Consider the following 25,116-nt stretch of genomic DNA (forward strand, 5'->3'; position numbering starts at 1 on the left):
CCAGTGGCTAGTCTAAAACACACTGGAGTCTGAGGTCTTGGAAGCGATGTAGACATGCCCATAGCAGTTGACAAGTGTGTGTTAAGGCAACTTTTTCAAGCATAGGACACAGAGGGTTACTTTTTGAGATGCAGAGGGTTCCTGTTTGATCCCCAGAGCAGGGAGGGCACTCTTAGAATAGCACTCTCGTAAAGTTTCCAAAGGGAGTGCCTTTGCTATTCAAGGCTAGTCAAGAATTTTCTATCATGATGGGCTTTGGACAGTGTGGCTTCTGCAAGACAGGAATAGGTGTTCCTATGATTTGCTAAATTTTATTTTCTAGTGACAAACAAAAGAGTTTAGGCTGAGGTAGTTGCAAGTCAAAGTACTGATCAGCTTCTTGGAGGTAGAGGAAGGAAGCTTTATATTAATTTGTCTGTGCCTGGCTCATCACAGAAAATAGTTGGGATACCTTATTCCCCTTTTCTCCTTAATGGTGCAACTTCCCAACCTTCCTGGACTCCCTCCTTCACATTGCATTGCTGTCACCTCACCAAGTGAAAAGCTGCAGTGCAGCATCAGATGGATATCCACAAGGCACTCAAAAAAGGTGCGACTGCAGCTCACATAGACACACCTGCCCTAACTTTCAACAAGTTAGTTTGGGTACTGATAGCAGCAGGACTACAGCAGTTATATAAAGCTTGTCGTGGGCTCCAAAACTTTCCTGAGACCCAAGGTAAACACTTCAGTGGTTAGCCTATGGTCAGGTTGAGCCAAGCAGTTGTTTCAGTTGTGAAACAGTGATTTAAATATTTGTCAAAAAAAACAAACAAACAAAAAACAGTAGTCTGAGCTATTATGAAGGGTTTCAGGACTTCTCACACAATGAAATTTTAAAAATTTCATCTTAGTTCAAGACCACATCCACCACTGAAGTTCTTCTGCAGGACAGAAGTACCAGTTTTTCAGCCAGCTCTTGCTGTGCTTCTTGGCAGAGCATGAGTGACTCGACCAAACCTTCCTGTACACTTCAGTCCCAGACAATGACAGAACAGTTGCCAGAAGAAGGAAAGTTGGGAGAAGTTTTGACTCTTCAGGAAACAAATATATCAAAATATGATTTATTCATAAAATAAACTACATTACATAGTACAGTGACAGTAGAAAATATGATATAGCAGAAGAGGCTTGTTTCACCTTAATGTTTACCTTTACATTGCATTGCAAGTAGTTTCCAGCTCTGAAGCTCCATATCTGAATGACAGTTGAACATAAACAGTACTCGTAAATTCATACCAATCATCATCTCTGCATGCTTAATAAGTGAGCATGGATTAGTGTGTGTTATGTTGTAAGTATTTTTAGATTGCTTGGTCCAATCCAATACATTCCTAGTTTCCCCCACTTCCATCTCACAGGAGAATAAATCTTTCCAATTCGCGAGCTTGGGCAGCTTTGCTATAAGCATACAATTACAAAAATACACTGGCTTGCTCAAATCCATAATCAAACATTTCAACTTCAAAGAAAGTGAAGTATGAGAAAATAGACTGTACTATTTATGTGCAAGATTTTAACTATTCATATATTTTCTTCAAAGAAAACTAGTGGCAACTCTGCTTTTTTTTTATTTGGACTTCAAGACATGCAGCTAACTCACCATCTTCAATATGAAGGAGTTCAGTTGCCTAAGCTTAGTGCTTTGAGAAGCTATTTCTGAAGGAAATTGTTATTCACTCTGCAATAAGCAACAGGACACTAAGAGTCACAGTTGTAAGACTAGCTCAGTAGACTATTCATCAGATTTAATATATTTACAGATTAGGGCATTTCATAAACCACTTGGCCTGTTAATATATCAGACACTAATTATGGCATCCATGAGGATTTTTAAAGGCCCACTTTACTTTTAAAATGGAGAAAGCTAACTTCCACTTGGTAAGGCATGGGTACAAGTGACCGCCCATGGTGTAAAACAGGTATCACTTACAAGACAAAACTGGCAAACTCAACATTTCCTCCTACCCTCCCCCCTTCCCCTCCTGAATCTTTATCACTTATTTTGCATAACAGAAGTAGTCTGAACAAAAAGGTTGCCATTTAAGATAGCTGCATTTACTTTACTGCTCATTTTCACCCCTTAAACTTCCTGGAAGACCAGCTTTCAAAGACTTCTGTGATTTCTAACATACACAGTGCATCTTACCTCTTCCCCTTCTCTCACTTCTCTATTATCCGACTCCCCACAAAAACCATACTCCTTGTCTTGTGTTTGTTACAGAATCCTAACCTTGCACTTTGTTTCTATGAGGATGTAGAGAGGGTCATGACAAGGGCCAGTCTCAGCAGCAATACCTCTTCTCTACTACATACTATATTATGAACAGAAAATATTGTGTCTTTCTGTTCACGTACCCCACACTTCTTAAGATGCGTGCACTTTGTACTTCCTCACTAGTGTCTTTCTTACCTAATGATTAAAGGCAAGTAAATATCAGAAAAAGTTTAGTATGTTTAACCTAGGCATGCTATATGTACAGTAGGTAACAAACTGAAGGGCTTGCTTTTCGTTTTTAAAAATGGGCTTCTGTTTATCCATGGGTAAGATTTTGGGCTGTGAGGTTCTTAAAAAACAAAAAAGAAAAAAAAAAGTAAGAAAATGTAGAAGTTAAGATGGTCATTTGCCTGAAAAGATGGATACAAATAAACAAACTTCATACACACACAAACAAAAAACTTAAGGCCCAAGTAGAAGTGAATTTCGATTTGAAAGAAGAATCAAAACCTACTCAGAGGTTTTGTACTATGTGAAGCACAGGTAGACTAACATTCTTCAGTTGTTGAAAGCAGGAATGTTCATTGGCTTGTAACTTATCACCAATATGGGGCTGAGTTTTCAATCCTGCCCCAACTCTGCCATGCAGGAAAGAGACCATTGGACATCCTTGGACTTCCAAACCGCTCAGCTTCATTTTCCTGTGTTTTCCTTGGAATGTTGTCAATGGCACGGTCTTTTTTGGTAGATGCTGGTACTTGGACACCATCAGGTTTCCATTCTGCATGGAGAATTTTATAGTTCTGACCCTCATTATTGTCCCAGAAGATGTGCTCTCCACTTTGGTAAGAAATGCAAAATTCAGTCTTCTCTTGAATGGGAATGGCTGTAGGCAGGTCAATGGCAAATGAGAAGGTATCACTATCGGAGTCTCCGTACACATTGTTCATGTAGACACAGTCAACATTGGTGTAACTTTTCCATGTATCAAAGGTAATCCGAACCTGAACCATTTTCTCAAAGCTGACATTTTTCACTTTCACTGTCCCCGATACTGCCCTTTCTTGCAGTGTACAATTTTCGAGGCAGACAAAATTCTTTTGCAACCGATTCCGGAAGTCTAAATAGTCAGCTGAAGGCTGAGAGAAACCCAGAATCAAGTTTTTCTCTTCATGTAGTTTTAAACTGGCTGTTATGTCCTCAAGATCTAACAAGTTAAATTGAAGATCCCATACAGGATGCTCCTGGAATTCAGAGAAGACGTGTATTGCGGTCAAAGAAAGCCCTTTTGAGTCCGCAAACACAACTCGTTTTTTGGCTCGGCTTGGTGAACGGTTCCAGTCGTTACTCTGAGACTCAGATTCTCGTTTCAAATTGAGACACGACCTTAGAGGCTTAAATCTGTTAACAAAGTTGTTTCTTTGACAGTCATCAAGGGGACTGAGAAAACTCTTCAGAGGTGGAGAATGGGCTAAGCATATTCTCATGGCCACATCAACAGGCATCATAGAGGTGGGCAAATGTCTTGGGTCCAAGATCTGTATCATTCTGAAATTGAGTGGGGAGACAGCATGTTAGGTTGTTTGCTACATCAGGTATACATTGGAAGAGAGCTTCCTAAGGAGCTCCGCATGCTTGACTTCATACAGTGTCCTAATTATTCAATGCAATACAAAAAACAAACTGTGGTTCAGTTGGAGCTAAGGAATTAGCATAAATCAATCAACCATTCTTGAGAATTCTGGATTGTTTGGATTTGGCCAGATTCTTTCATTTTTCCCAACAAACCTCTCTGCAAGAGAGGATTTTAAATTACACAATTATTCAAAATATACTTTCACCCCCCTTCCCCTAGCAGATATTCATATCAAAATATACTTTCACCCCCCTTCCCCCTAGCAGATATTCACGCATGAAAGAGGATTTTCATACACTAGTACAGATCTTGCTATTCATAATGAAAGGGTGCATCTGATTTAGAAAGCTCCAGTCAAAAAGGTACTAAGCAAGTTTCCATAGATTTTGGCAAATTGGTTCATCTGGAAATAACACTATATGACTCAGGTTAGATGCTATGTTCACATCATAAATAAAAATATTTTCAAGCCCGTTTGAATTATTCTAATGCACAAGAGGTCAAGCTCATTTGATTAACAACACTTTTTCACCTAGCTCTAAGTACTAGGGGCATACTGTACCTTCTTTTGGCTAATTTAAGTTATGCAAAAAGAATGTGATTCTCCCTATCCCCCCTCCCCCCCCACCTCAGTGCAATGAGATAATATAGCAGCTCTTAAAAATGCTTTCCTTCTGCAATCATCTTTAAATTCATGTGTAAGATCTACCACTGACCTACTGTAAGACTATAGGGGTTTTATGCTACAGTCTAATTATAAACCATCTCATCCCCTAGTGACTATTCAGGAAATACATCCTGGACGTATAGGTTTGTGAGCTGGGCTTCCAGTGCAATCCTTTTGACAGCTGTCGTGTATTCTGCATTAAAATCTAAAATTCTGTTGCGTCATAAGAAGTGAGAATATTTGCTTTGTCATGTTCAGAAACAGGTTTCTCCTTCCAGCACTTTCACTGGTACGGCAGAGCAGTGCGAGAAATAGGTGGGGGAGGATTTTTTTTTTTTTTTTTTTTTTTTTTTTTAACTAGGCTCCAAGTCTCATGGCTCTGGGCTGTTAGGGCAAGCAGTGGGGGAAGACAAGCAAGGCAGCACTCTTAGCTGAACGCAGCATATTCTCAGTCTCCGGGGTGGCATACACCCCACCGCCCTCTTGGAAGTTCCCAGCCCAGTTTTCTTCCCACAAACCAGCAATTCAAATCCCGACAATTCTGCTGCTTTTGCAGCCGCCTCTCCCTCGTTATGCTAAGAATGATCGAGGAGCAAGGAGAAGGCAGGGCGGGCCCCCAAGTCAGGGCCGCCTGGGACGGGGCGCTTTCGGGCCCTGGGCGAGAGCGGGGAGACGAGAGAAGCCGGGTGTCGGGCCGGCCCCGCCGCGCTGGCGGTCACAGACGCTGCCTGCCCCGGGAGCGGGTCCCCTGGACTTACCTGGCGCAGGTGATTAGCCAGCGCGGTGCGGCGAGATGCTTCTGCTCCGCGGTCGCTCGGGTGCAGGCTCTCGCTTGCGGCTCGCCCTGCCCGGCCCTGCCCGGCCCGGCCCCGCTCTGCTGCAGCGCCGCCCCGGCCGCTTATCTAGAGCCGCGCTGCCCCTTCACGCGGAGCCGCCCGCAGCCAACCCCGCCCCGCTGGCTCCGTCCCGCTGCCCCGCCAGCTGCCGCGGCCGCCCCTGCGGGACTGGGGGGCGCTCCCGGCCAGCCCCGGGGGCCCGCATGGCGGGCTTTCTGCCGACGCACATCAGCAGATTTCAGGGGGCGCATTGCCTTGAGGCGCCTCCCGGGGTGTGGGGATCATCACCGCACTTCCTTTACAAGCAAACTGCATTTCCTAAACGTGGAGTCGGGCCTCCAGGGGTATTTAGTGGTGGGAGCAGCTGTCATGGATATGGGCTGAAGCAGCATAAGCCCGCGGGGGAGGGCGCGGTTCTGAGGGGTCCCCACTGCCCGGTGCCAGAGGCGAGGGTCCCTTGTAGGCTACTGAGGAAAGCCCTGATCCGAAACATGGGAAGGGATAAAGTGCTGCTCCCTGTCAGCGCCCCACTGCTGTCGGTGGGCTTCCCCCTCCACGAGGGGCCTGCCCGCAGGAGCTTGGTTGCGGGGTGAACATCTATCCCCGCTTATTTTGTAGGACTGGACTGGGAAGCCCTGGGCTGCTGGAAGGAGGAGGTGTCAGGAAAGCAAGGGCTGTTTATTCTCTCCCCCCCAACACCTAAGAACATACGAAAAATAGCCCAACAAGCAAGTTCACTTGGTTTCTAAATGTAATATTTTTAACCAGCTGCAAAGTGAATAACAGCCCCTCTCCAGACAGCAAGCCAGGCAAATAGCTGCCATTCGTTTCCTAATAGAAAATGTAAATGATGAGGTAGCTCCCATGTTTGTATTTTTATATATATTTAACCTTAAAGTCTGCAAATACCAGCAAGTACTGTAGGATCGGGTGGAGGAATTATTTGCAATATATTTAAACACATTGACAAGAGACAGCATGTTGTGATATTTTGGTTTACAAAGACCTCCTGTCTTGCACAGTTTTAGCAGCTCCCAGTTTGATATCTTCTCTTTGAGGCTGCATTAAGGACTGAACCATTACCCAAGTGGGACCACACTTCTAGGATTAAAATGTAGCTTTTCTTAATCCCTTCTAGTCCCCTACAAACTGCAAAACTCCACCAAAGTTGTTTCCAAAACCACTGTTCTTGAAGAAACTTTTATTTTTTTAACATCTCTTCCCCACCCCTCACCCCTTTTTTTTCTAAGTCAGGGCACTTGAATCGTTTTATGTTTGAGAAAACATTTTTCGGAGCTGATTGCCCATGGAACTGCATCAGTGAAGGTGCTGAGCACAGATCTCTGAGAATTGACACTGTCACCTGGAGGTTCCCTGCTTAAGGAGATCCTTATGGCGATTAGCCTGGAGCTAGCAGTCTCCAGGAGTGAAGGAAGGAGGCAGCAGCAGAGTTACTGGCTGGATTTTCATTTTCAAACTTGAAGCAAAGTTTGAAAGCAAGAGGGCTAAGAGGAGTCTTTTTCAAATGGCATGTCCACAAGCAGCATGGAAGCATTCAGGGTTTGCTGTATGGGTACCCAAAGTGAAGTGAATTTTGTTTAAGCCACAACAGTGATTTTTGGAGTCCCAGCCAGAAGGGTCTGACATACTTAGAACAAAAGTAGCTTCCAGTCCAAGTTGTAGAAAACAAGCTTTACTGAAGAAACACAAACTCTGGTTGGCAGGGTCAAAAATCTCTTTGTAGCTGAATATAATTCCTCAGCCTTTGTGCAAGGTTCTCCACAACTCTTAATCAGTTAGGAAAAGTACTTTGGCATGTTGTAGAGGAGTAGACATGATTTTTATTTTCACATGTGGGTCAGCGTTATGTGAGAGTGCTACTGGATCTACAAAGGTAGTCAAGTTTCATTTACTATCTTTAGGTCATTTGCTTTTTTTAAAATTGTAGAACAAAATAAAATGTGTCAGAGAAATCTCATACAAAAAACTAGAACTCTTGGTTCCAAAATGATACCTTTTATTAGACCAACTAGAGAATGGCAAGAAAATTGTCCTTTTCTGCAAGCTTTCGGGAATCAAAGTCCCTTTGTCAGGCTCTGGGAAAAGTGTAGATGGTACAAGATGGTAAAAAGTCCCCATAGGTCGGAAATAAACTTCATTTTTGCACAGAGGGAGCTGAAGATGGAAGTCTGTCCCTCAGAGAAATCTCAACATATGCAGAATGAGCAGAAGAAAATTACTTTATTATGATGTGGTCTCCTTGCCTTTACACACCACAAAAGGCCCTCTAGCTGAGATCATCAGAGTAGTTGTGCATGTGTGTGCACATGGGGTAGTACTCACCAGGAGTCTCACCATCAGCAGGGAGGAGGTTTTGCAGAGTGTTCTGCAGCGCTATTTGCAGCAAAACCAGAATTGCAGGGATAGACCACAAGCCAGGTATTCCCCCAGCCATATGGAAGCAAGTGATGACATCTGTCTGGAAGTTGGCAGTCCCCAGTGGCAATGCCTCCTAAGTAAACCAGATCCGTATAGGCAAACCTCCCGTGGGTGTTGCCATGCAGGAGGTATATTCTACCAGAAAGCTACTGTCCCTATGTGTTAATGACCCCTAGGAAGCTATCAACAGCTTTACACATATGGGAACATGCTGGAATGTTCAGACGCTGCCCCCTAGGTTTGATTCAGACTCTGATTTATGGAAAACAGCATTACTAAACTATGAATTGGTTAGACTCAGAATTGACATTGCTGCATTATCAGCAACTTGGCTTTCAGATACAGGTTCTCTCCAAGAAAATAATTACATTATATTCTAGCATGGGAAGGTATCAGGAGAAAGGAGAGCGCAGGAAATAGGCTTTGCTATTAAAAACTTACTATCTTTCTGTGAAAGCCCCATTGCTGTATCTCTTAGACTTATGACACTCAGAGTGCATACACAGAACAGCTTCATAACGTTGTTTAGTGTCTATACACCTACATTTTCTACCAACAACTTGAAGAAGACGTTGAGAAAACTCACAAAAATTAGACTGTAATAATACTTGGCAACTTCAGGGCAAGAGTTGGATGTAGTTTTAAGAAATGGCCTCATATTCTGGGTGAACACAGAATTGGTAATATGCATAAAAATGGCCAGTAAATGTTAGAACTTCATGCAAGTCAAAAATCTGTGCAATTAAACTAACCCTGACTTTGCTGAAAAAATCACAAGAAAAACATCATGGAAACATCAAGATCAGGGCACTGGCACCAATTAGGTCTAGTACTGCCCAGGCATAACAACCTGAAAGAAATCCTGAATTATGAGGTTGTGTCACAGTGCTGACTGTGACACTAACCATGCTTTAGTCTGCTGGAAAGTCAGAATCAATGTGAAAAGATTCACCATAGCAAAACTACCAGTTGTCCTCAGATAGACATCAGCCAAACTAAAGGCATAGAAAAATGTTGATTATTTCATGAAGAAATTGCGATAGCAAGTTTACCTAAGCTCAGTCGCCAAGGCTTGAGAAAGTTTAAAAACCAACATGTACAATGCTGCTGTAACCACATTTGGCAAAAAAATTCAAGAAAAATGCAGACTGGTTTGACAAGCACTCTGAAACCCTTCTACCACTGGTTAAGAACAAAAAAAGAACAGCACTAACCAACTATAAGAAATGTCTCAGCACCATAACTCTGGAAAATTTGATTTCATAGATTTCATAGACATTAGGGCTGGAAGGGACCTCGAAAAATCATCGAGTCCAGCCCCCCGCCCAAAGGGCAGGAAGTCAGCTGGGGTCATAGGATCCCAGCAAGATAAGCATCCAGTTTCATCTTGAAGGTGTTCAATGAAGGCACTTAAACCACCTCCAATGGCAGGCTGTTCCAGACCTTGAGGGGATCACCCTCACCCGGACTTCCTGGCCCTGTAGCGGGCATGGTCGTCCCATGGGGCTGATGAAAGACTGACGCAAAGTACCTATTTAATAGGTTGGCTTTTTCCTGGGCGTCAGTTGTCAGTTGCCCCATCTGGTTCAGCAGGGGTCCAATGTTGCCCCTGCTTTTCCTCCGGCTCCCCACATATCTGAAAAAGGACTTTTTATTGTCCTTGATGCTCAAAGCTAGCTGGAGTTCAGTTGCAGCCTTGGCTTTCCTGGTCTGCTCCCTACAGGACCAGACCAGTGCAGAATAATCCTCCTTGGAGGTGACTCCCATCCTCCATCCTTTGTAGGCCTTTCTTTTTAGCCTCAGGAGGTCTGCTAGGTCCCTGGAGAGCCAGGGGGGCTGCTGTGCCCTCTTGCTGCCTTTCCTCCAAGATGGAATAGACTTAGTTTGTGCATTGAGGATCGCTCCCTTGAGGAGCAACCACTCTTCTTGAACTCCCCTCTCCCTGTGGTCACAGTCCCTTAGGGCCTCACTGACAAGCCTCCTGAGCTTGTCAAAGTCGGCTTTCCTGAAGTCAAGGACTTGCGTGTTGCTGACCGACTTGCCAGCTTTTCAGCGGATGTTGAAGGTGATCAGCTCGTGGTCACTGTCACCCAGCTTCCCATCGATCACTAGATCGCCGACTAGGTCATCCCCAGTAGCCAGTGCCAGGTCGAGCAGCGCTTTGCCTCTCGTTGGCCCATAGACTTCTTGAGTCAGGTAGAGGTCATCCACGCATGAGAGGAAGCTCTGTGACTGCTCAGATTTTGCTGAGCGATCCTCCCATGTCCCTCCCAGTCTTTCTCTTTGAGAAAGACTCAAAGAGAAATCCAAAAGAAAACTAAGAGGCGCGTCCAAGATTTTTGGCTGAAACTCTGTGATAGTTCTCAGAAAGCAGCTGACGCAGGTGATAGCTGTGGAATGTACAAAGGCATCAAATGAGCAATTGGTCTAGTCATCTCTGTTGAAAGACTTAGAAGGAAATGTCATTACTGATAAAAACAACTCAAGCATTGAACCAAACAGTATGGATTTCTGTACAACAGTGAGACAAATCAAACACAAAGAGCTTGAAGGATTACTACAGTTTGAAGTTATGATGGATTTAGACAATGAGCCTACATTAGAAGATGTGCAGAAAGCCATTTAATCAGTTCCTGGGAACAAGGCATCCTGCAATGACTGTTTACTTGCTGAAATCTACAAATGTGCCAACAACAAATTACTTTGAAATCTTGCTGTACGCCTTCCTCTTTCCAACAGAGCAGTATAATGGGCTGCTCCAGTGGGAGTGGGTGGGGCTCAGCCCCATATGAAGCAGCATGGGCCAGATCCAGTCAGTTGGCAGGCCAGATCTAGCCCACAAACTATATTTTGCCTACCCCTGCCATAGGGGAACTTTTCCACCTCAGTCTAGCAAATCCAAAAAACACATGGACAAAGAAATCTCTTGTAGTTGTCATGACCCAAAGGTCTGATTTTTTTTGTGTGTGCTTCGGCACTAAGAATTATCCCCGCGGGTATACAGCTTCGTTGTACGGAGGAGTTCTGCTGCGCAGAGAACCCGCGTGCAGGGAAGTTTTCCCGCCACTTTGCAGCGATCTTTGCAGGGTGCATTTCCTTTGCAGCACAGAAATGCACGGTGCAAAGGTTTCCCGCTCGTCGTATGCAAATTCGTGCCCCGCAATTGGCTAGTTCTAAATTATTCACACGTGGCGGCTAGCGATTGGCCTGCTGGCCGTATAAGAGGCTTGAGCAGTTTCCGCCCAAGCCGAAGAGGACTCCACATCCATCTCGTGGGGACTCTGGGTGTGCGCGGCAGGGTAATAGAAACCCTGTGTGTCGCTCAGAGGAGTTTGGCGGCCTGATCCACCGCCCACCTCTTCCCGTCCTTGAACGGAGCCTACTATAGGACGTAACGACAAGTTTAATGCGCGCTTGTCCTGGACATCCGGAGTTTGCCGTGTTCTGTCTGCGTGGAGCCTTGCAAACTCCACGTGTGTTCGTGTTTTTTGTTGTAACCGCAACTCAAGCAAGTTCTCAGCCTACACCACGACCATCTCGGTGTAAGTAAAATAATCTTAAAATCAACCGTTACGTTTCATAGATGTTAGGGTCGGAAGGGACCTCAATAGATCATCGAGTCCGACCCCCTGCATAAGCAGGAAAGAGTGCTGGGTCTAGATGACACCAGCTAGATACTCATCTAACCTCCTCTTGAAGACCCTCAGGGTAGGGGAGAGCACCACCTCCCTTGGGAGCCCGTTCCAGACCTTGGCCACTCGAACTGTGAAGAAGTTCTTCCTAATGTCCAATCTAAATCTGCTCTCTGCTAGCTTGTGGCCATTGTTTCTTGTAACCCCTGGGGGCGCCTTGGTGAATAAATACTCACCAATTCCCTTCTGTGCCCCCGTGATGAACTTATAGGCAGCCACAAGGTCGCCTCTCAACCTTCTCTTGCGGAGGCTGAAAAGGTCCAGTTTCTCTAGTCTCTTCTCTTAGGGCTTGGTCTGCAGGCCCTTGACCATACGAGTTGCCCTTCTCTGGACCCTCTCCAGGTTATCCGCATCCTTTTTGAAGTGTGGAGCCCAGAATTGCATGCAGTACTCCAACTGCAGTCTGACCAGCGCCCTACAGAGGGGAAGTATCACCTCCTTGGACCTATTCGTCATGCATCTGCTGATACACGATAAAGTGCCATTGGCTTTTCTGATGGCTTCGTCACACTGCCGGCTCATATTCATCTTGGAGTCCACTAGGACTCCAAGATCCCTTTCCACCTCTGTGCCACCCAGCAGGTCATTCCCTAGGCTGTAGGTGTGCTGGACATTTTTCCTCCCTAGGTGCAGCACTTTGCATTTCTCCTTGTTGAACTGCATCCTGTTGTTTTCTGCCCATTTGTCCAACCTATCCAGGTCTGCCTTCAGCTGTTCCCTGCCCTCCGGCGTGTCCACTTCTCCCCATAGCTTTGTGTCATCTGCAAACTTGGACAGAGTACATTTTACTCCCTCGTCCAAGTCGCTGATGAAGACATTAAAGAGTATCAGTCCAAGGACCGAGCCCTGCGGGACCCCACTGCCCACACCCTTCCAGATTGAGACCGACCCATCTACCACGACTCTATGGGTGCGACCCTCTAGCCAATTCGCCACCCACCGGACTGTGTAGTCATCCACATCACAGCCTCTTAACTTGTTCACCAGTATGGGGTGGGATACCGTATCGAAGGCCTTCCTGAAGTCTAAACCTGGTCAGAGAAAGAGACTAGGTTGGTCAGGCACGATCTGCCCGCCACAAACCCGTGCTGGTTTCCCCTCAGCATAATCTGCCCTGCCGGGCTCTCACAAATGTGAGCCTTGATAATTTTTTCAAAGACTTTACCAAGGATGGAGGTGAGACTGACTGGCCTATAGTTGCCCGGGTCCTCCTTCCTCCCCTTTTTGAAAATGGGGACCACGTTAGCCCTTTTCCAGTCCTCCGGGACTTGGCCCGTGCACCACGAACGTTCGAATATTCCCGCCAGTGGCTCTGCAATGATGTCGGCCAGTGCCTTCAGCACCCTCGGATGGAGCCCATCCGGGCCTGCTGATTTAAAGGCATCCAGTTCTTCCAAATGACTCTGCACCACCTCAGGATCTACGTATGGAAGTCTGGTGCCTTGCTGCTGCCTCTCTACAACCCCAGTGAGAGACTTGTCGTGCCCCTCACTTAGGAACACTGAGGCAAAGAACTCGTTGAGGAGTTCAGCCTTGTCCCCCCTGTCCGTCACCAATTGTTTCTGCCCATTTAGCAGTGGTCCTATTCCTCCCTGGGCCTTCCTTTTACTCCCAATATATCTAAAAAACAATTTCTTGTTGTCTTTTACTTGGGTTGCCATCCTCAGCTCCATGGTAGCTTTGGCCCGCCTAACTGCCTCCCTACAAGCACGAGCAGAGGAGGTATATTCATCTTTAGTGATCTCACCCTGTTTCCACTTTTTATGTGCTCCCCTTTTGGCCCTTAGGCTGCCCTGGATTTCTCTGGTCAGCCAGGGAAGCCTTCTGGCCCCTTTCCCTTTTTTGCCTCGCTCGGGGATCGTCTTGCTTTGTGCCCTAAGGATCGTTTCCTTTAGGCACAGCCACCCTTCTTGGGCTCCCATCCCTTCAAAACTCCTACTTTGCTGTGCTTCCTTGACTAATAGCCTGAGTGCATTGAGATCAGCTTTCCTAAAGTCTAGCACTTTCACCCTACTAGTTACCTTACCCACTCGCCGTCTTATGTTGAATTCTATTATAAGGTGATCACTGTCTCCCAAATAGCTACCGATCTGGAGGTCCCCTATCATGTCATCCCCTGTTGCCAATACCAGATCCAGTATGGCATTCCCCCTAGTGGGACCATGCACCTCCTGTGTCAGGTGGAGGTCCTGTATACAGGTTAGAAACCTGCGTGAGCGATGGGACCTTGCTGTCTGCATCTCCCAGCAGATGTCTGGGTAGTTTAGGTCCCCATGACTACCGCCTCTTTAGCTTTTATGGTCTCCGAGAGTTGCCTCAGGAGCCCCGCATCTATTTCTTCCCCTTGGTGTGGGGGTCTGTAGCAGACCCCTACCACCAAATCCCTTTCTCCTTGCCCCCCATGTAGCCTAACCCACAATCCTTCTACTTCCTCAACCTCAGATTCTGTCTTGATGAGGGTTGATGTATATTGCTCACTGACATAAAGTGCAACCCCCCCCCCCCTTTCTTCCCCGACCTGTCCTTTCTATACAATCTATAGCCCTCAATATGTACCGCCCAGTCATGGGATGAATCCCACCAGGTCTCTGTTAGCCCCACTAAGTCATAGGTGTTTAGTGCAAGCAGGAGCGCTAATTCATCCTGCTTGTTCCCCATGCTCCTAGCATTAGTATATAGGCACTTGAGCCCTGCGACTGGTGCCTTTGCTGCCCCCCCGCTCCAAGTCCCAAGAGGCCCATTGTTTCTTACCTTCTTGTTTCTTACCTGTTCTGTAGTGCTGGTCTCCCCATGGCTTTCAGGTTCCCAATGCTCTCTTTCTTCAGGCTGGGCTGTCCTTGTGGGTGCCACATGGTTTGGTGGTCCACAGCTTCCCCTGCCCTCGTACTCCCCTCCCCCCGACGAGCCTAGTTTAAAGCCCGCCGGAGGAGATCCGCCAACCTAGTAGAAAACACACGCTTACCTTTGGGGGACAGGTGAAGCCCATCCCAGCTGAGCATGTCCCTCATCGTGATGTGTGGGTCATTGTCCAGGAAGCCGAAGCCTGCCTCGAGACACCACTGCCGAAGCCGCCAGTTGGTCTCTCTGATGCAGTTCTCCTGCCATCTTCCTCGTCCGGTCACTGGTAGGATGGAAGAGAAAACCACCTGTGCACCGAACTCCTTCAGCATGCCGCCCAGAGCACTGTAGTCCGCCATCAGGTGATAGGGGGTTCTCCTGGCCGCATCATTAGTACCCACATGGACTAGGACCATGGGGTGATAATCGGTGGGCTTGATTCTGGCCTGGATTACCTCCGTCACATCCCGAATCTTTGCTCCAGGGAGGCAGCATACCTCTCGTGCCGAGGGGTCCTGGCGACAGATGGGTCCTTCCGTACCTCTCAGGATGGAGTCGCCTATGACGAGCACTCGTCGCCTCCTCCTCTGGGTCCTCATGGATCTCTTGTTCTGTTTGGAGTGTGAAGAACGTGGTGTTTCTTCTTGCCCAAGGGTTTCCTCCTCCCCTTCCATCTCCTGCAGGGTCGCCAGGGCCTCGTACCTGTTCACCAGTCGGACTGGAGAAGCTGGTACCGGTCTGTGCCTAATTCTAGCTCGGCGCCCACCCTCTCCGACCCGGCCTGCCCGGGCTGCTGGCCACAGCCCGCGTGCAGAGCAACGTAAGCGACCCGGGGTCAGACCCGGCGTGCACAGTAGTAATTTCTAAGCTCAGCTCTTCCCTTGTGATATACAGAACAAAAAGAACCTTGTAAATTAACTAAAATCTAGAAATGGACCACAGCTGCTTGGTGGTAGAATAAGTAAAAGAGCCTTATTCAGAAACTGTAAAGGCCTCTTAAAAATCTCTGTTGGTAAACATTCATATTGTAAGAGTTCAGTGCAAACCCAAGCAAATTGGACTGCAACAAGATATAGAAATATTTGCCTAAATGCTCTGTATCCAGAGTTCTCAGTAGAACTCAGACAAAAATCTTGGGGGACTATTAATCATTTTGACAAAACTACTATACCTGCAAGATGATCAGGAATTGTCCCCTTATGGGCAAAGAAGTGTCACAGTTTGGTAGAAGAAGTTGTAAACAATTAGTAGCATTCACACAGAGCTGGAGGGGAATCACAAACTCTCATTGGAGAGACTTTTTCTTTCCAGGGAGAAGAATGAGAGATGACAAGTGGATGGTGTGTACATGGTAATCAGGTAACAGATTAAATAAATGTTTGCCAAACGGAAACTGTGCTAACTATATAAACCAGGGATTCTCAACCTTTTTAGGCTCAAGGAATCCCTCAGAAAATGCCAGCTCTTAGGTTTTTCCTTTTTTTTTTTTTTTTGGTTATGGAAAAACAATAGAGCAATTCTTTTGTTGCAAAGCACTCAAAAACCCACAGCAGGTCAGACTGTTTTTGACACTATGGGATGAATTCCCACAAGCAGGAACATGCATTTCCCTGGGGACAAATAGCAGCAATGCTGCTAGTTTTCCCGAGGCATGGCCTTACACACACACTCTGGCGCGCAACAGATTGCCCCGGGGTGAGGTAGGGGAGGCTGGGCCAGCACCTGGGCTGGCCCCAGCAGCCTTATCTGGGGCCCTGGGGGCCTCTCGGGGCTGCAGCAGCAGCAATCTGGGCACACCAGGCTCTGGCCAGACTGGTTTCAGGTGGCCCCACGCTACAGCCATGTGCACTGCCCCCACTTTTCTCTGGCACTTTTTTTCACACCGGGATCTTCCAGTGTCAAAAAACCCACCGCACTGTAAATTAGTAGCATGGCAAATGCATTCATGTGCAATAGGTGCAATTTGCAGCACTGCAGATTGGGTTTGTGGTGTCACAAACTGCACATGTATGGTCATGGGGACATGCCCATGGATTCCTATTTGAAATCTCTGGACTTATCTTGTGAATCCTGTGCAGGCGTTTGCACACCTAGGTGCTAATATTGGGTAACACCCTATAGAACCCTTAAAAGGATCTTATGGCACCCAAGAGTGCCACAGTACTCTACTTGAGAGCCACTGATATAGACTCATGATTCAACTTTTGTGAATGGTTATGGGGGAAAACATCCAATATCCAACAAAATTGAAATACTATACTCCAACACCTCTGAAGGGCACATCTGTCTTCTCAGCAAACTGATGGCTACATAAACCAGTTACAGCGTCTTGTCTTCTGTGCTCTTATGAATCATTCCTTTACAGTGCAGACTGGTCCAAAAGTAAACATACATATTCCTGTTCTTTGGGGTAAGGCAATTCATTAACATAGAGTGCAGACAGAAGATCAGCTCCCTGTTGTAACTCAAAGCACTTTGCAGGAAGTGCTATGAGTTGCAGTGATTTCCCAGACCAAACAGAAGTTCGCTATTGGGTCCGGTAGTTGGGGATATCTGTTGCTTGCTGTGAGCCTGCAGCCCAGTCTCCATAGCAATGCCACTCTGCTCTCCCAGCCCAGATACTGTTTTCAGAATGGGAGGGGAGACAGGGAGCAGAGGGAGCTCATTCTTGGGGTTCCCCAGCCGGTGCTGAAGGGTAGGGTGAGTAAACTGGACCCCCCACACACACTTTGGAGGGGCTCCAATACACCAATCTCACCCTCCAGTGCTGGCTGAAAAAAACCTAGACTGAATTCCCTCCACTCCCTTTCCTCTCTCCCATTCTGAAAACAGTGACAGGCTGGGAGCTTCCTAGACACAAGTTACAGAATGCACTCTATTTTGGAGCATGTTCAGATTTTTGCAGGATTGGGCCCTTTTAAAGCAGTCTGCAGCCATGCACTTCTGTTTGGTCATAGCTGTAGACTGCTTTCTGGGGCCAGATGAGGCAAAAATTGTCACTTTTGTATGTTCTCCATGGTTCATGAGCATGTACTAAGTCAGAGGTGGCCAAACCATGGCTTACAAGCCACATGCGTCTCACCATCACAGTACTTGTGGCTCTGGGGGACAGCACCCCAGAGCCCTGCCCACTTCTCCCTGAGGTGGCTCCAAGGGACAGAGCAGCCCAGCACCTCCCACTGCTCCGGGACTGCCAGCTCAGGTGCCGGGCTGCTGCGGCAGGAGCTGCAGCTGTGCCATTTACCCCAGAACATGCTCCCCATGGGAAAAGCCAAAAGGATTTGGTGGTGTGTGTGTGAGGGTCGCTCAGCACCCCCTCCAGGTCGCTCAGCAGCCCCCCTCCCCTCCAATCCAGGATGGTTAACTCCCTTCCCTCCCCTGCTCTCCAAATCTTCAAATTTGGTGGAGGATCAGATGTGGCTCCCAGGGTAAGTACCTCTGGCCACCCCTCTACTAAGTGATGCTGCGTACCCCAAAGATTATCGTCTAAGTGTGCCTCCCCCTAGATGGAGCCTGTTTTACGATTCCTCATTTTCCACAAACTGTTTTTCATCACCATCTCAACAGAAACACCACTGCATGTTCTCAGGCCGGTTTATAGACCTGTTCCAAATCTTCTTGAGTATTCCCCTTCTTCTCCAGCCCCTAAATCTCTTTCTTCACCATGTACTCTTGCGACCTTCTTGCTCCATGCCAAAAAACCATCTCAGTTTGCTCTCACTCAATTTCTCCTCTACTGACATCCAGAAGTAGTTGCAAGATTTTGCACTGTATGGGTGTGTCCACACATACAGACACATGCGCTTGCAGCAGCTGAAATAGGAGCAGCACAAATTTGAGCTGGGGATTTTTGCCTCAGTGCATGTGCCCGGACATGCACTTTGGTGTGGGGCAAGTTGTGCCATTTGGGGCAAAATAACCCTGCCCAGCTCCTTCCAGATCTGCAGCCAGAGAGAGCTAGAGGCTCGGGCCAGCACCTGTGCTGGACCCAGCAGTATAAAAACCTGCCCTGTGCTGGCCCCAGCAATACAAAAACCTGCCCTGGTGAGCAACTCAGGGCTACTTGCCCTCAGGAGCGTCTGAGGCCTGGCCACTCTGGGGATACTACTCCTTGTGCCAGCCCTAACCTGGGGTAGCCCCTGCACCCTCTACCCACTGCAGCAGTCTGGCAGTGGGAGCTGCTGCCTGGCTGTGACCTGCTGCAACCTGCAACAGCATCCACTATGCCTTGGACCTTTGGCCCCAAGGCTGCACCCCTGCCAGACCCAGATGGGGTGCCCCCACTCTGCCATCTGGGCAGCTATTGCCCAGATGTGCTCCTTGTGATGGCCCACTTTGAACTGTCAAAGCATGTGCTCCTGGCCCCAAATGGTCAAGAGGTCAGCCACCTCATCTGCCCTCCAGCTGAGTCCCCAGTGCTGGCTCTGGACAGGCTCCTCTGCACAAGTCTTGCCACTTGTCTCACCAGCAGAGATCCCTGGTATTCCCTGTTTATGAATTGCAAATTATCTGATAAGAAACCCAAATTCTCTCATTAAAATACCCAAAATAGTGGTCTTCTGCTATTAAAATGAAATACTACTATATATAGAGAGGGCAATGTTTTATTGATACTTTTGGGCAATGTTGGGCAACGTTTTATTGATATATTTACACATGTAAAGCAATTTGAAGTTGGGGGACATGCACAGCCACCCCTCTCCCCCATCCCTGCAAACCTTCTCACCCCTCAGTCCCTACTTACTGGGGACAGCGCCTGGGCCACAGCCTTGCACCTCTCCTGCTTGCCTTCCAGCAGGGGGCACCATAGAGATGCTCTGGCTGGATGCCAGAGTGTCTCCAAAGGTCTGAACCCCAGCTTGCCTCAGGGCAGAGTGGGGAACCGTGCCCTGTGCTGCTTTTCTCCAGTGTTTTTATTTGATACTGGGAAATTCAGGTATCAAATTTTGAGCCTGCACTAGGAACATTTTTTTGTTCTCGGTGTGCCTTTTGTGGCGTCTCAAACTAGTTTGAGATGCTGTCACTGCTATGTGTGTGCTCGTCTGGACGCGCCCTATGGGTGATGTCCCAATGGCCCCATGGGCAAAAGGAACTCCAGAGCCCCTTCTGCCCAGCTCCAGCCAAATTGCAGAGGGGTTGGACACAGCATGGGACAGTGATGGGTGGGTTCCCCCTCCCTCCACCTGCTCTAAGCCTGGCAGGGAACACCCAGGGGGACCAGGCAAGGAAGGGGATCCCGTGTGCTGCTATCCTGGGTTGAGGCCAACCCATGTGCAGCTGGACTGGAGCACACAGCCTGGCTCTGGAACCCCTCCCCACCCCCGGATCAGTGGGGGCAGTGGCAGTGGTGGGCAGGGAAGTAAGGAGGGGAGGAGATATGCCTCTGAGCACAGAGGACAAATGAGGAAGTGGAATTCTTATCTGCTTGGGGGATTCAAAATGTCCATGGCTGCTGAGTGATTTGAAAGGGGGATGCAGCCCCAGCACTGCACCTTCTCTGGATCCGCCGCAACTGACATCACCTTTATTGCCCAAAAATACATTAAGCAAAAGTCAGAGCTTCCTTTTGAGAAGTAATTTTTTTTAGTTTCAAATTTACTTTTGGACTTTCCTTATTAAATCAGAAGCTGTTACTGCAAGTTGGATACTCTGTTAACCTCCCATCCTGTAAACAGCAGCAATTTGTTCCCTGGGTGGATTATAAGGCAAGTGAAGTCAGGAAATACACAGGGGCAGGCAATTATTTTGGGCAGAGGGACACTTACTGAGTTTTGGCAAGCTGCCAAGGGCTGCATTTCCCTCTCTGGTGCAGGGAAGTAGGAACAGCCCCACAGTCCCAGGCCAGAAGTCTCTGCTAGGCAGGGGTGTCTGGTTGGGGGGGGCAGGGCTGGGGGGGCCTTGCTGCTGGGTCCTATTGTCCCTGGCTCCCGTCATCTTTGACAGGCAGTCAGGAGCAAATAAATATTAATTTTCTAAAATTTTTAGGGGCCCTGTGGGCCAGATAGAATGGCCTGATGAGCCAGATCCAGCCCCCGGGCCATATTTTGCCCACCCCTGAACTACACTCTTCTTCTCTCCCCCTTTTTCTATGGATGTGGGTATGTTAAATTTGTCCTGAGAAAATGGTTGCCTTAGCTTTACTCAGCTGCTTGCTGGAGGCCTATCCTTCAGTATCCTCATGTGCAGCACAGCTCCCTTCTTTCCTCCTAAAATTATGGAGACAGAGCAGCACATGCCCAGCAGCAGCACCCTAAAAGCAATTTAAGCAAATAAAGAATCCCAAAAGCTCATTTAATTACTTAGTCTGAGCACACTGGTTAAAAAACAAAAGAAAACAAAAACCAGGTCTTTCCTTTGCTCCCTGCAACAAACCAGGAAACAAATAAGCCATTTGGTAGCTGTTAGCTAACATTCAAACACAAACATGTTAATGTGCTGTTAATGGTGCTGTTGTTAGAGAGAGGTGTTGGGGTTGTTTTGGTTCTTTTTTTAAGAGTTGATTCATTTGAAAAATTCAAAGCCAGCAAGAATTGTGGTAGAACTCACCTCTAAATATTAGGGGTGCACTATAAAGATTTTCTTGGCCAATACCGATAGCTGATTATTACTGATTATTATGTACCAGCCATATCAGCTGATACCTATCTGATAACTGATTTACATGAATGCAGCCTGCCAGTGTGGAGAGCAGCTCCCTGCAGGTAAATCTGTGGAGGGGAAAGGGTGTGGGAGAGGTCAGACTGAGGCCCCCATGGTGAGGGAGGGGCCTCAATGGTGGGGCAAGGGCCGGGGGCGCTGTCCAGCCAGGGTGGTGAATGGGACCCAGGGAAGGGGCAGGGAGTGGGACATTGCCGTGGACGGCTCATCCATGGGATCAGCATCCTGGTGCTTAAAAATGGTGGCAGGAACACTTGAACTAAAGCTCGTCAAATGAGCTTTAGTTCAAGTACTGCCACCACCACCATTTTTAAGTGTAGGGATGCTTTTAACCAGAGCTGAGCCGAGCTGGGTGAGGGCGGATGCAGGCTGCCTGCTGTGGGCTCTCCTCCCTGCTGCCTTTGCCCTGGGAACCTTGCGCTGGCCCCACACCCCCTGCCTGCACAGCAGTGGGAAGCACAGCTCACTGCTCCCACTGCTGCTGAGCAGGCAGGGGGCACACAGCTTCCATGGGGCTTCTAAAGCAAAGGCAGCAGGGCAGAGAGCCCTGAGCCCACAGTGAGCAGCCCACATCTGCCTTGCGCACAGATCTGGGCAGGGAGGGGGCACATGCCCCCCCTATGACTCCCCTGGAGGGTGCATGCAGTGGCAGGGTGCTGCCCCCCCCCCAACTCCCTGGATAAGTCTATGGCTTTTCCCACTCCCAACCTAGGCCCTGGATCTGATTCACTGCCCTGGCCCACTCCCTCCCTCACTGTGGGGACCTTGATCTGGCCCCCCATGTCCCTTCCCTCCCCCACACCCCTTCTCTTCCATAGACTTAGCTATGGGGAGCTGCTCTTCATGTTGCTTGGCTGCATTCCAGGCCATATGAATGTCTGCAGCTGTGCACATGCACATGGCGTCCAGGAGCCCCCACCAGAAGGCATAATGAATTATATTAATTAGTGAACATTATCAGCTACACCGGCCAAAAAAAGCCAATAGCCAATAATGTAAATCTCCCTTTTATCAGTGCCAGTCCTATATGCAACCAATATATTGGTGCATCTCTACTAAATATATTATTTGTGCAGTTGAGACTTGTCTTTGAACAGAGCAGCTCTAAATTGATTTGGCTGCTTGGCATAGAACATGCTCTGTAAACTCATTTAAAAGTTACCTCTTCTTCCATATGCTCACAGAAAATCTAAACTAGAAACTTAAGGAAAATCTCTAGACTGCAGATTGGTTGCAACTGTCATCACAACTCCAGTTTTAAAATATCTTGGCCTTCCCCTCTCATTTCTCTCCCCCGCATAATAGACAGATCCAGTGGAATCTAGTCAATTTTGTTTTAAGCACAATATAATTTGTTTCGGGTACAACACCTGCCAGCGTTCATATATTTGTAATCATATTCATCTCTTCCTACAATGCTCTTACGTGCCTGTGAGTAAAACCTAAGCAAACTGGAAAAGTAACCCATGCAAAATACTGTCAAATGCACAAAAACAACAATAAAGATTTTTTTCTTTAGTATTCCCATTTTGAAGGTTCAAGATTGGTGAATGGGGGAGGTCAACAGTGTCTTTTTAAAGAAAATGAGCCAAACTGAAATCATTGGAAACCTGAGTGCTCTATTTATAAACAGAACGAGGACAACTTGGGCATTGACACTGCAAATTGCCCTGCAACCTTACATGACCCTGTAGTTTGCTTAACAAACATGCCCCATATACGTGTGCCCCCTGCTTGATCACCCTCCTCCTGCTCCCCGCAACCCCAAGCAGTCCCTCACAAGCTGGAACTCTGCCAGCTGCAAGGGAAAAGCCAGTTTCCCACATTTTTCTCCTTTAAGGAGAATCCATTTTTTAAGTTTGTTCATGGCCCTTTCATATATTCTTGCAGCTCACTTTTGGGTCACAACCCACAGGTTGAGAAACACTGCTCTAGCCTTCAAGCTGTCTGAAGGCACATAGAGATCTCTAATGTAACCCTCTGGTGCTTGTATCCTGCAGGTGCTTGGTTAGTAGTTAAATAATTCTTTTCTGCTTTTGAGGTGCCCAGTATCAGGCCTTGAGAGGCACAGCAGAACAGGTACACAGGGTCACCAGGTTTAAACAGGGCAATGGTTACATCAGATATCTCTGTGGTGGGAGCTGTGTACCCCCTGCCAGGCCACATTCCCTGTTTAGCCGGTGGGCAGAAGGGCAGGCAGGAGCATCAGTGCCCCCACTGTGAGTGTCACCTGAGGAGCAGGGCCACCAGCAAAAGCAGCTGCCCTGCTTCCAGAAGTAGCTGCAGGCCTCACCCCCAGTCAGTGGGATCGGCCACCGGGGCACCTCCCCCCACCGGAGGACCTCCCTCCCCCCCCCCCCCCCCCCCCCCAGTCACTGACTGGTATAAGATACAAAAGAACCCTCTCTCCTCTAGATTTTGTCTGGTATTGAATAATGTGAATCCTAAAATGGGGGGTTAGTAGGCACTACTCTATTTATTCTAGCTTCCTCTGTATTTTTCCCTCCTTCCTCTCCACCTCAACCCTCTAGGGTCATGTTTGTTACAAAGCATAACTTCACTTTCATATTTGCTGGTAAGAATAAAGCTTCTGTTAAATACTAGTACAGGAGCATTCTTGTTTTAAACAGTGGGTAAGAGGAAAATTGTGAGGGCTTCCGAGTGTGGAATTCAAGTTGCTCCTAGGACTATTGCCTGGGTAACACATTTGTAATGACTTTGCTTCTCAGTTACTCATGTGTGCTACTTCCCAAATCATGGAGAGCTGATCATTGCTAAGTAGTACTTGCTTCTTACAAGGAATATAAGCAACAAGCTCTGCAAACTCTAAAATATAGCATATTGTTTTGTTATTTCATAAACAGTTGGGTCTGGCAACAAAACAACCATTATTCAATTCTCTTGGGAATTACCCTGTCAAGATTAGATCTCAGGATAAGATTTTTGTTTTCCCTTTTAGAAGAATCTGAACACAATCCTCTTTTATCTGTTTGTTGAAGCAAAGACACTATGTTCAAGCTCAGGCTCCCTCTACACATTACAGGTATCATGCAATTAACTGGTTAACTGTGAAATTACCTTGACAGGGGTGGGAGATTTCACAGATTTCATAGACATTAGGACTGGAAGGGACCTCGGAAAATCATTGAGTCCAGCCCCTTACCCCAGGGCAGGAAGTCAGCTGGGGTCATAGGATCCCAGCAGGATAAACATCCAAATTTTTCTTGAAGGCGTTCAAAGTAGGTGCTTGAACCACCTTCGATGGCAGGCTATTCTAGACCTTGGGGGCTCAGACAGTAAAAAAGTTCTTCCGTATGTCCAGCCTGAAACGGTCTTGGAGGAGTTTATAACCGTTTGACCTTGTCATCCTTTGGGGCGCTCTGGTGAACAAACGTTCCCCCAGATCCTGGTAAACACCTCTTATAAACTTATAGGTGACCGTCAGATCGCCCCTGAGCCTGCACTTTTCCAGGCTGAAGAGTCCCATAGCTCTCAGCCTCTCATCATAAGGTCTGTTTTCCCGACCTCTGAACGTGCACGTGGCTCTTCTCTGGACTCTCTCAAGCTTCTCCACATCCTTTTTGAATTGTGGAGCCCAAAACTGGATGCAGTACTCCAGCTGCAGTCTCACCAAGGCCGAGTACAATGGGAGAATGATGTCCTGGGATTTGCTTGAGAAGCATCTGTGGATGCAAGCCAGCATTTTGCTCACTTTACTAGCCGCAGCATCGCATTGAAGGCTCATGTTCATCTTGTGGTCAATCATGATCCCTAAGTCCCTCTCATCCATAGTACTAGCCAGCGTAGCACTGCCGAACCTATAAGCATGCTGCAGGTTTTTCTTCTCAAGGTGGAGAACCTTGCATTTTTCAGTGTTCAACACCATCAGGTTCTCGTCTGTCCATTTCCTGAGCCTGTCAAGGTCAGCCTGGATTGCCCTACTGTCCTGAGGTGTGGATGCTTTACCCCAGAGTTTGGTATCGTCAGCGATCTTGGCCAGTCCACTTCTGACTCTAACGTCCACTTCATTAATGAAGATGTTGAATCAGGAGTTCTAGAAGATCCATGCCAGGGGCTGAGCTATGATGCTAGCC

General features: G+C 47.5%; 1 protein-coding gene and 1 long non-coding RNA gene across 2 annotated transcripts in view; one reads left to right on the plus strand and one right to left on the minus strand.

Annotated features, from left to right (window-relative positions):
• Positions 1–1,089: 1,089 nt before the first annotated feature.
• PPP1R3C (protein phosphatase 1 regulatory subunit 3C) lies at positions 1,090–5,451 on the minus strand. The gene is made up of 2 exons (XM_006267634.4): positions 5,319–5,451; positions 1,090–3,805 (listed from the first exon to the last, which is right to left on the minus strand). The coding sequence occupies exon 2, from the start codon at positions 3,802–3,804 to the stop codon at positions 2,857–2,859; it is 948 nt and encodes a 315-aa protein (XP_006267696.1). The 5' UTR covers position 3,805; positions 5,319–5,451; the 3' UTR covers positions 1,090–2,856.
• LOC132251188 (uncharacterized) overlaps positions 4,929–25,116 on the plus strand; it is a 30,760-nt gene continuing 10,572 nt past the window's right edge. Inside the window, exon 1 of the long non-coding RNA XR_009463077.1 lies at positions 4,929–5,327. This is a non-coding gene — a long non-coding RNA (uncharacterized LOC132251188). The remainder of the gene's footprint in view (positions 5,328–25,116) is intronic.

The sequence above is a fragment of the Alligator mississippiensis genome, chromosome 6, assembly GCF_030867095.1.
Source record: "Alligator mississippiensis isolate rAllMis1 chromosome 6, rAllMis1, whole genome shotgun sequence".
Taxonomy (NCBI): Eukaryota; Metazoa; Chordata; order Crocodylia; family Alligatoridae; genus Alligator; species Alligator mississippiensis.

Excerpts from the sequence above, each read along its gene's own strand:
- PPP1R3C (XM_006267634.4), bottom strand. The coding sequence starts at position 3,804 with ATGATACAGATCTTGGACCCAAGACATTTGCCCACCTCTATGATGCCT.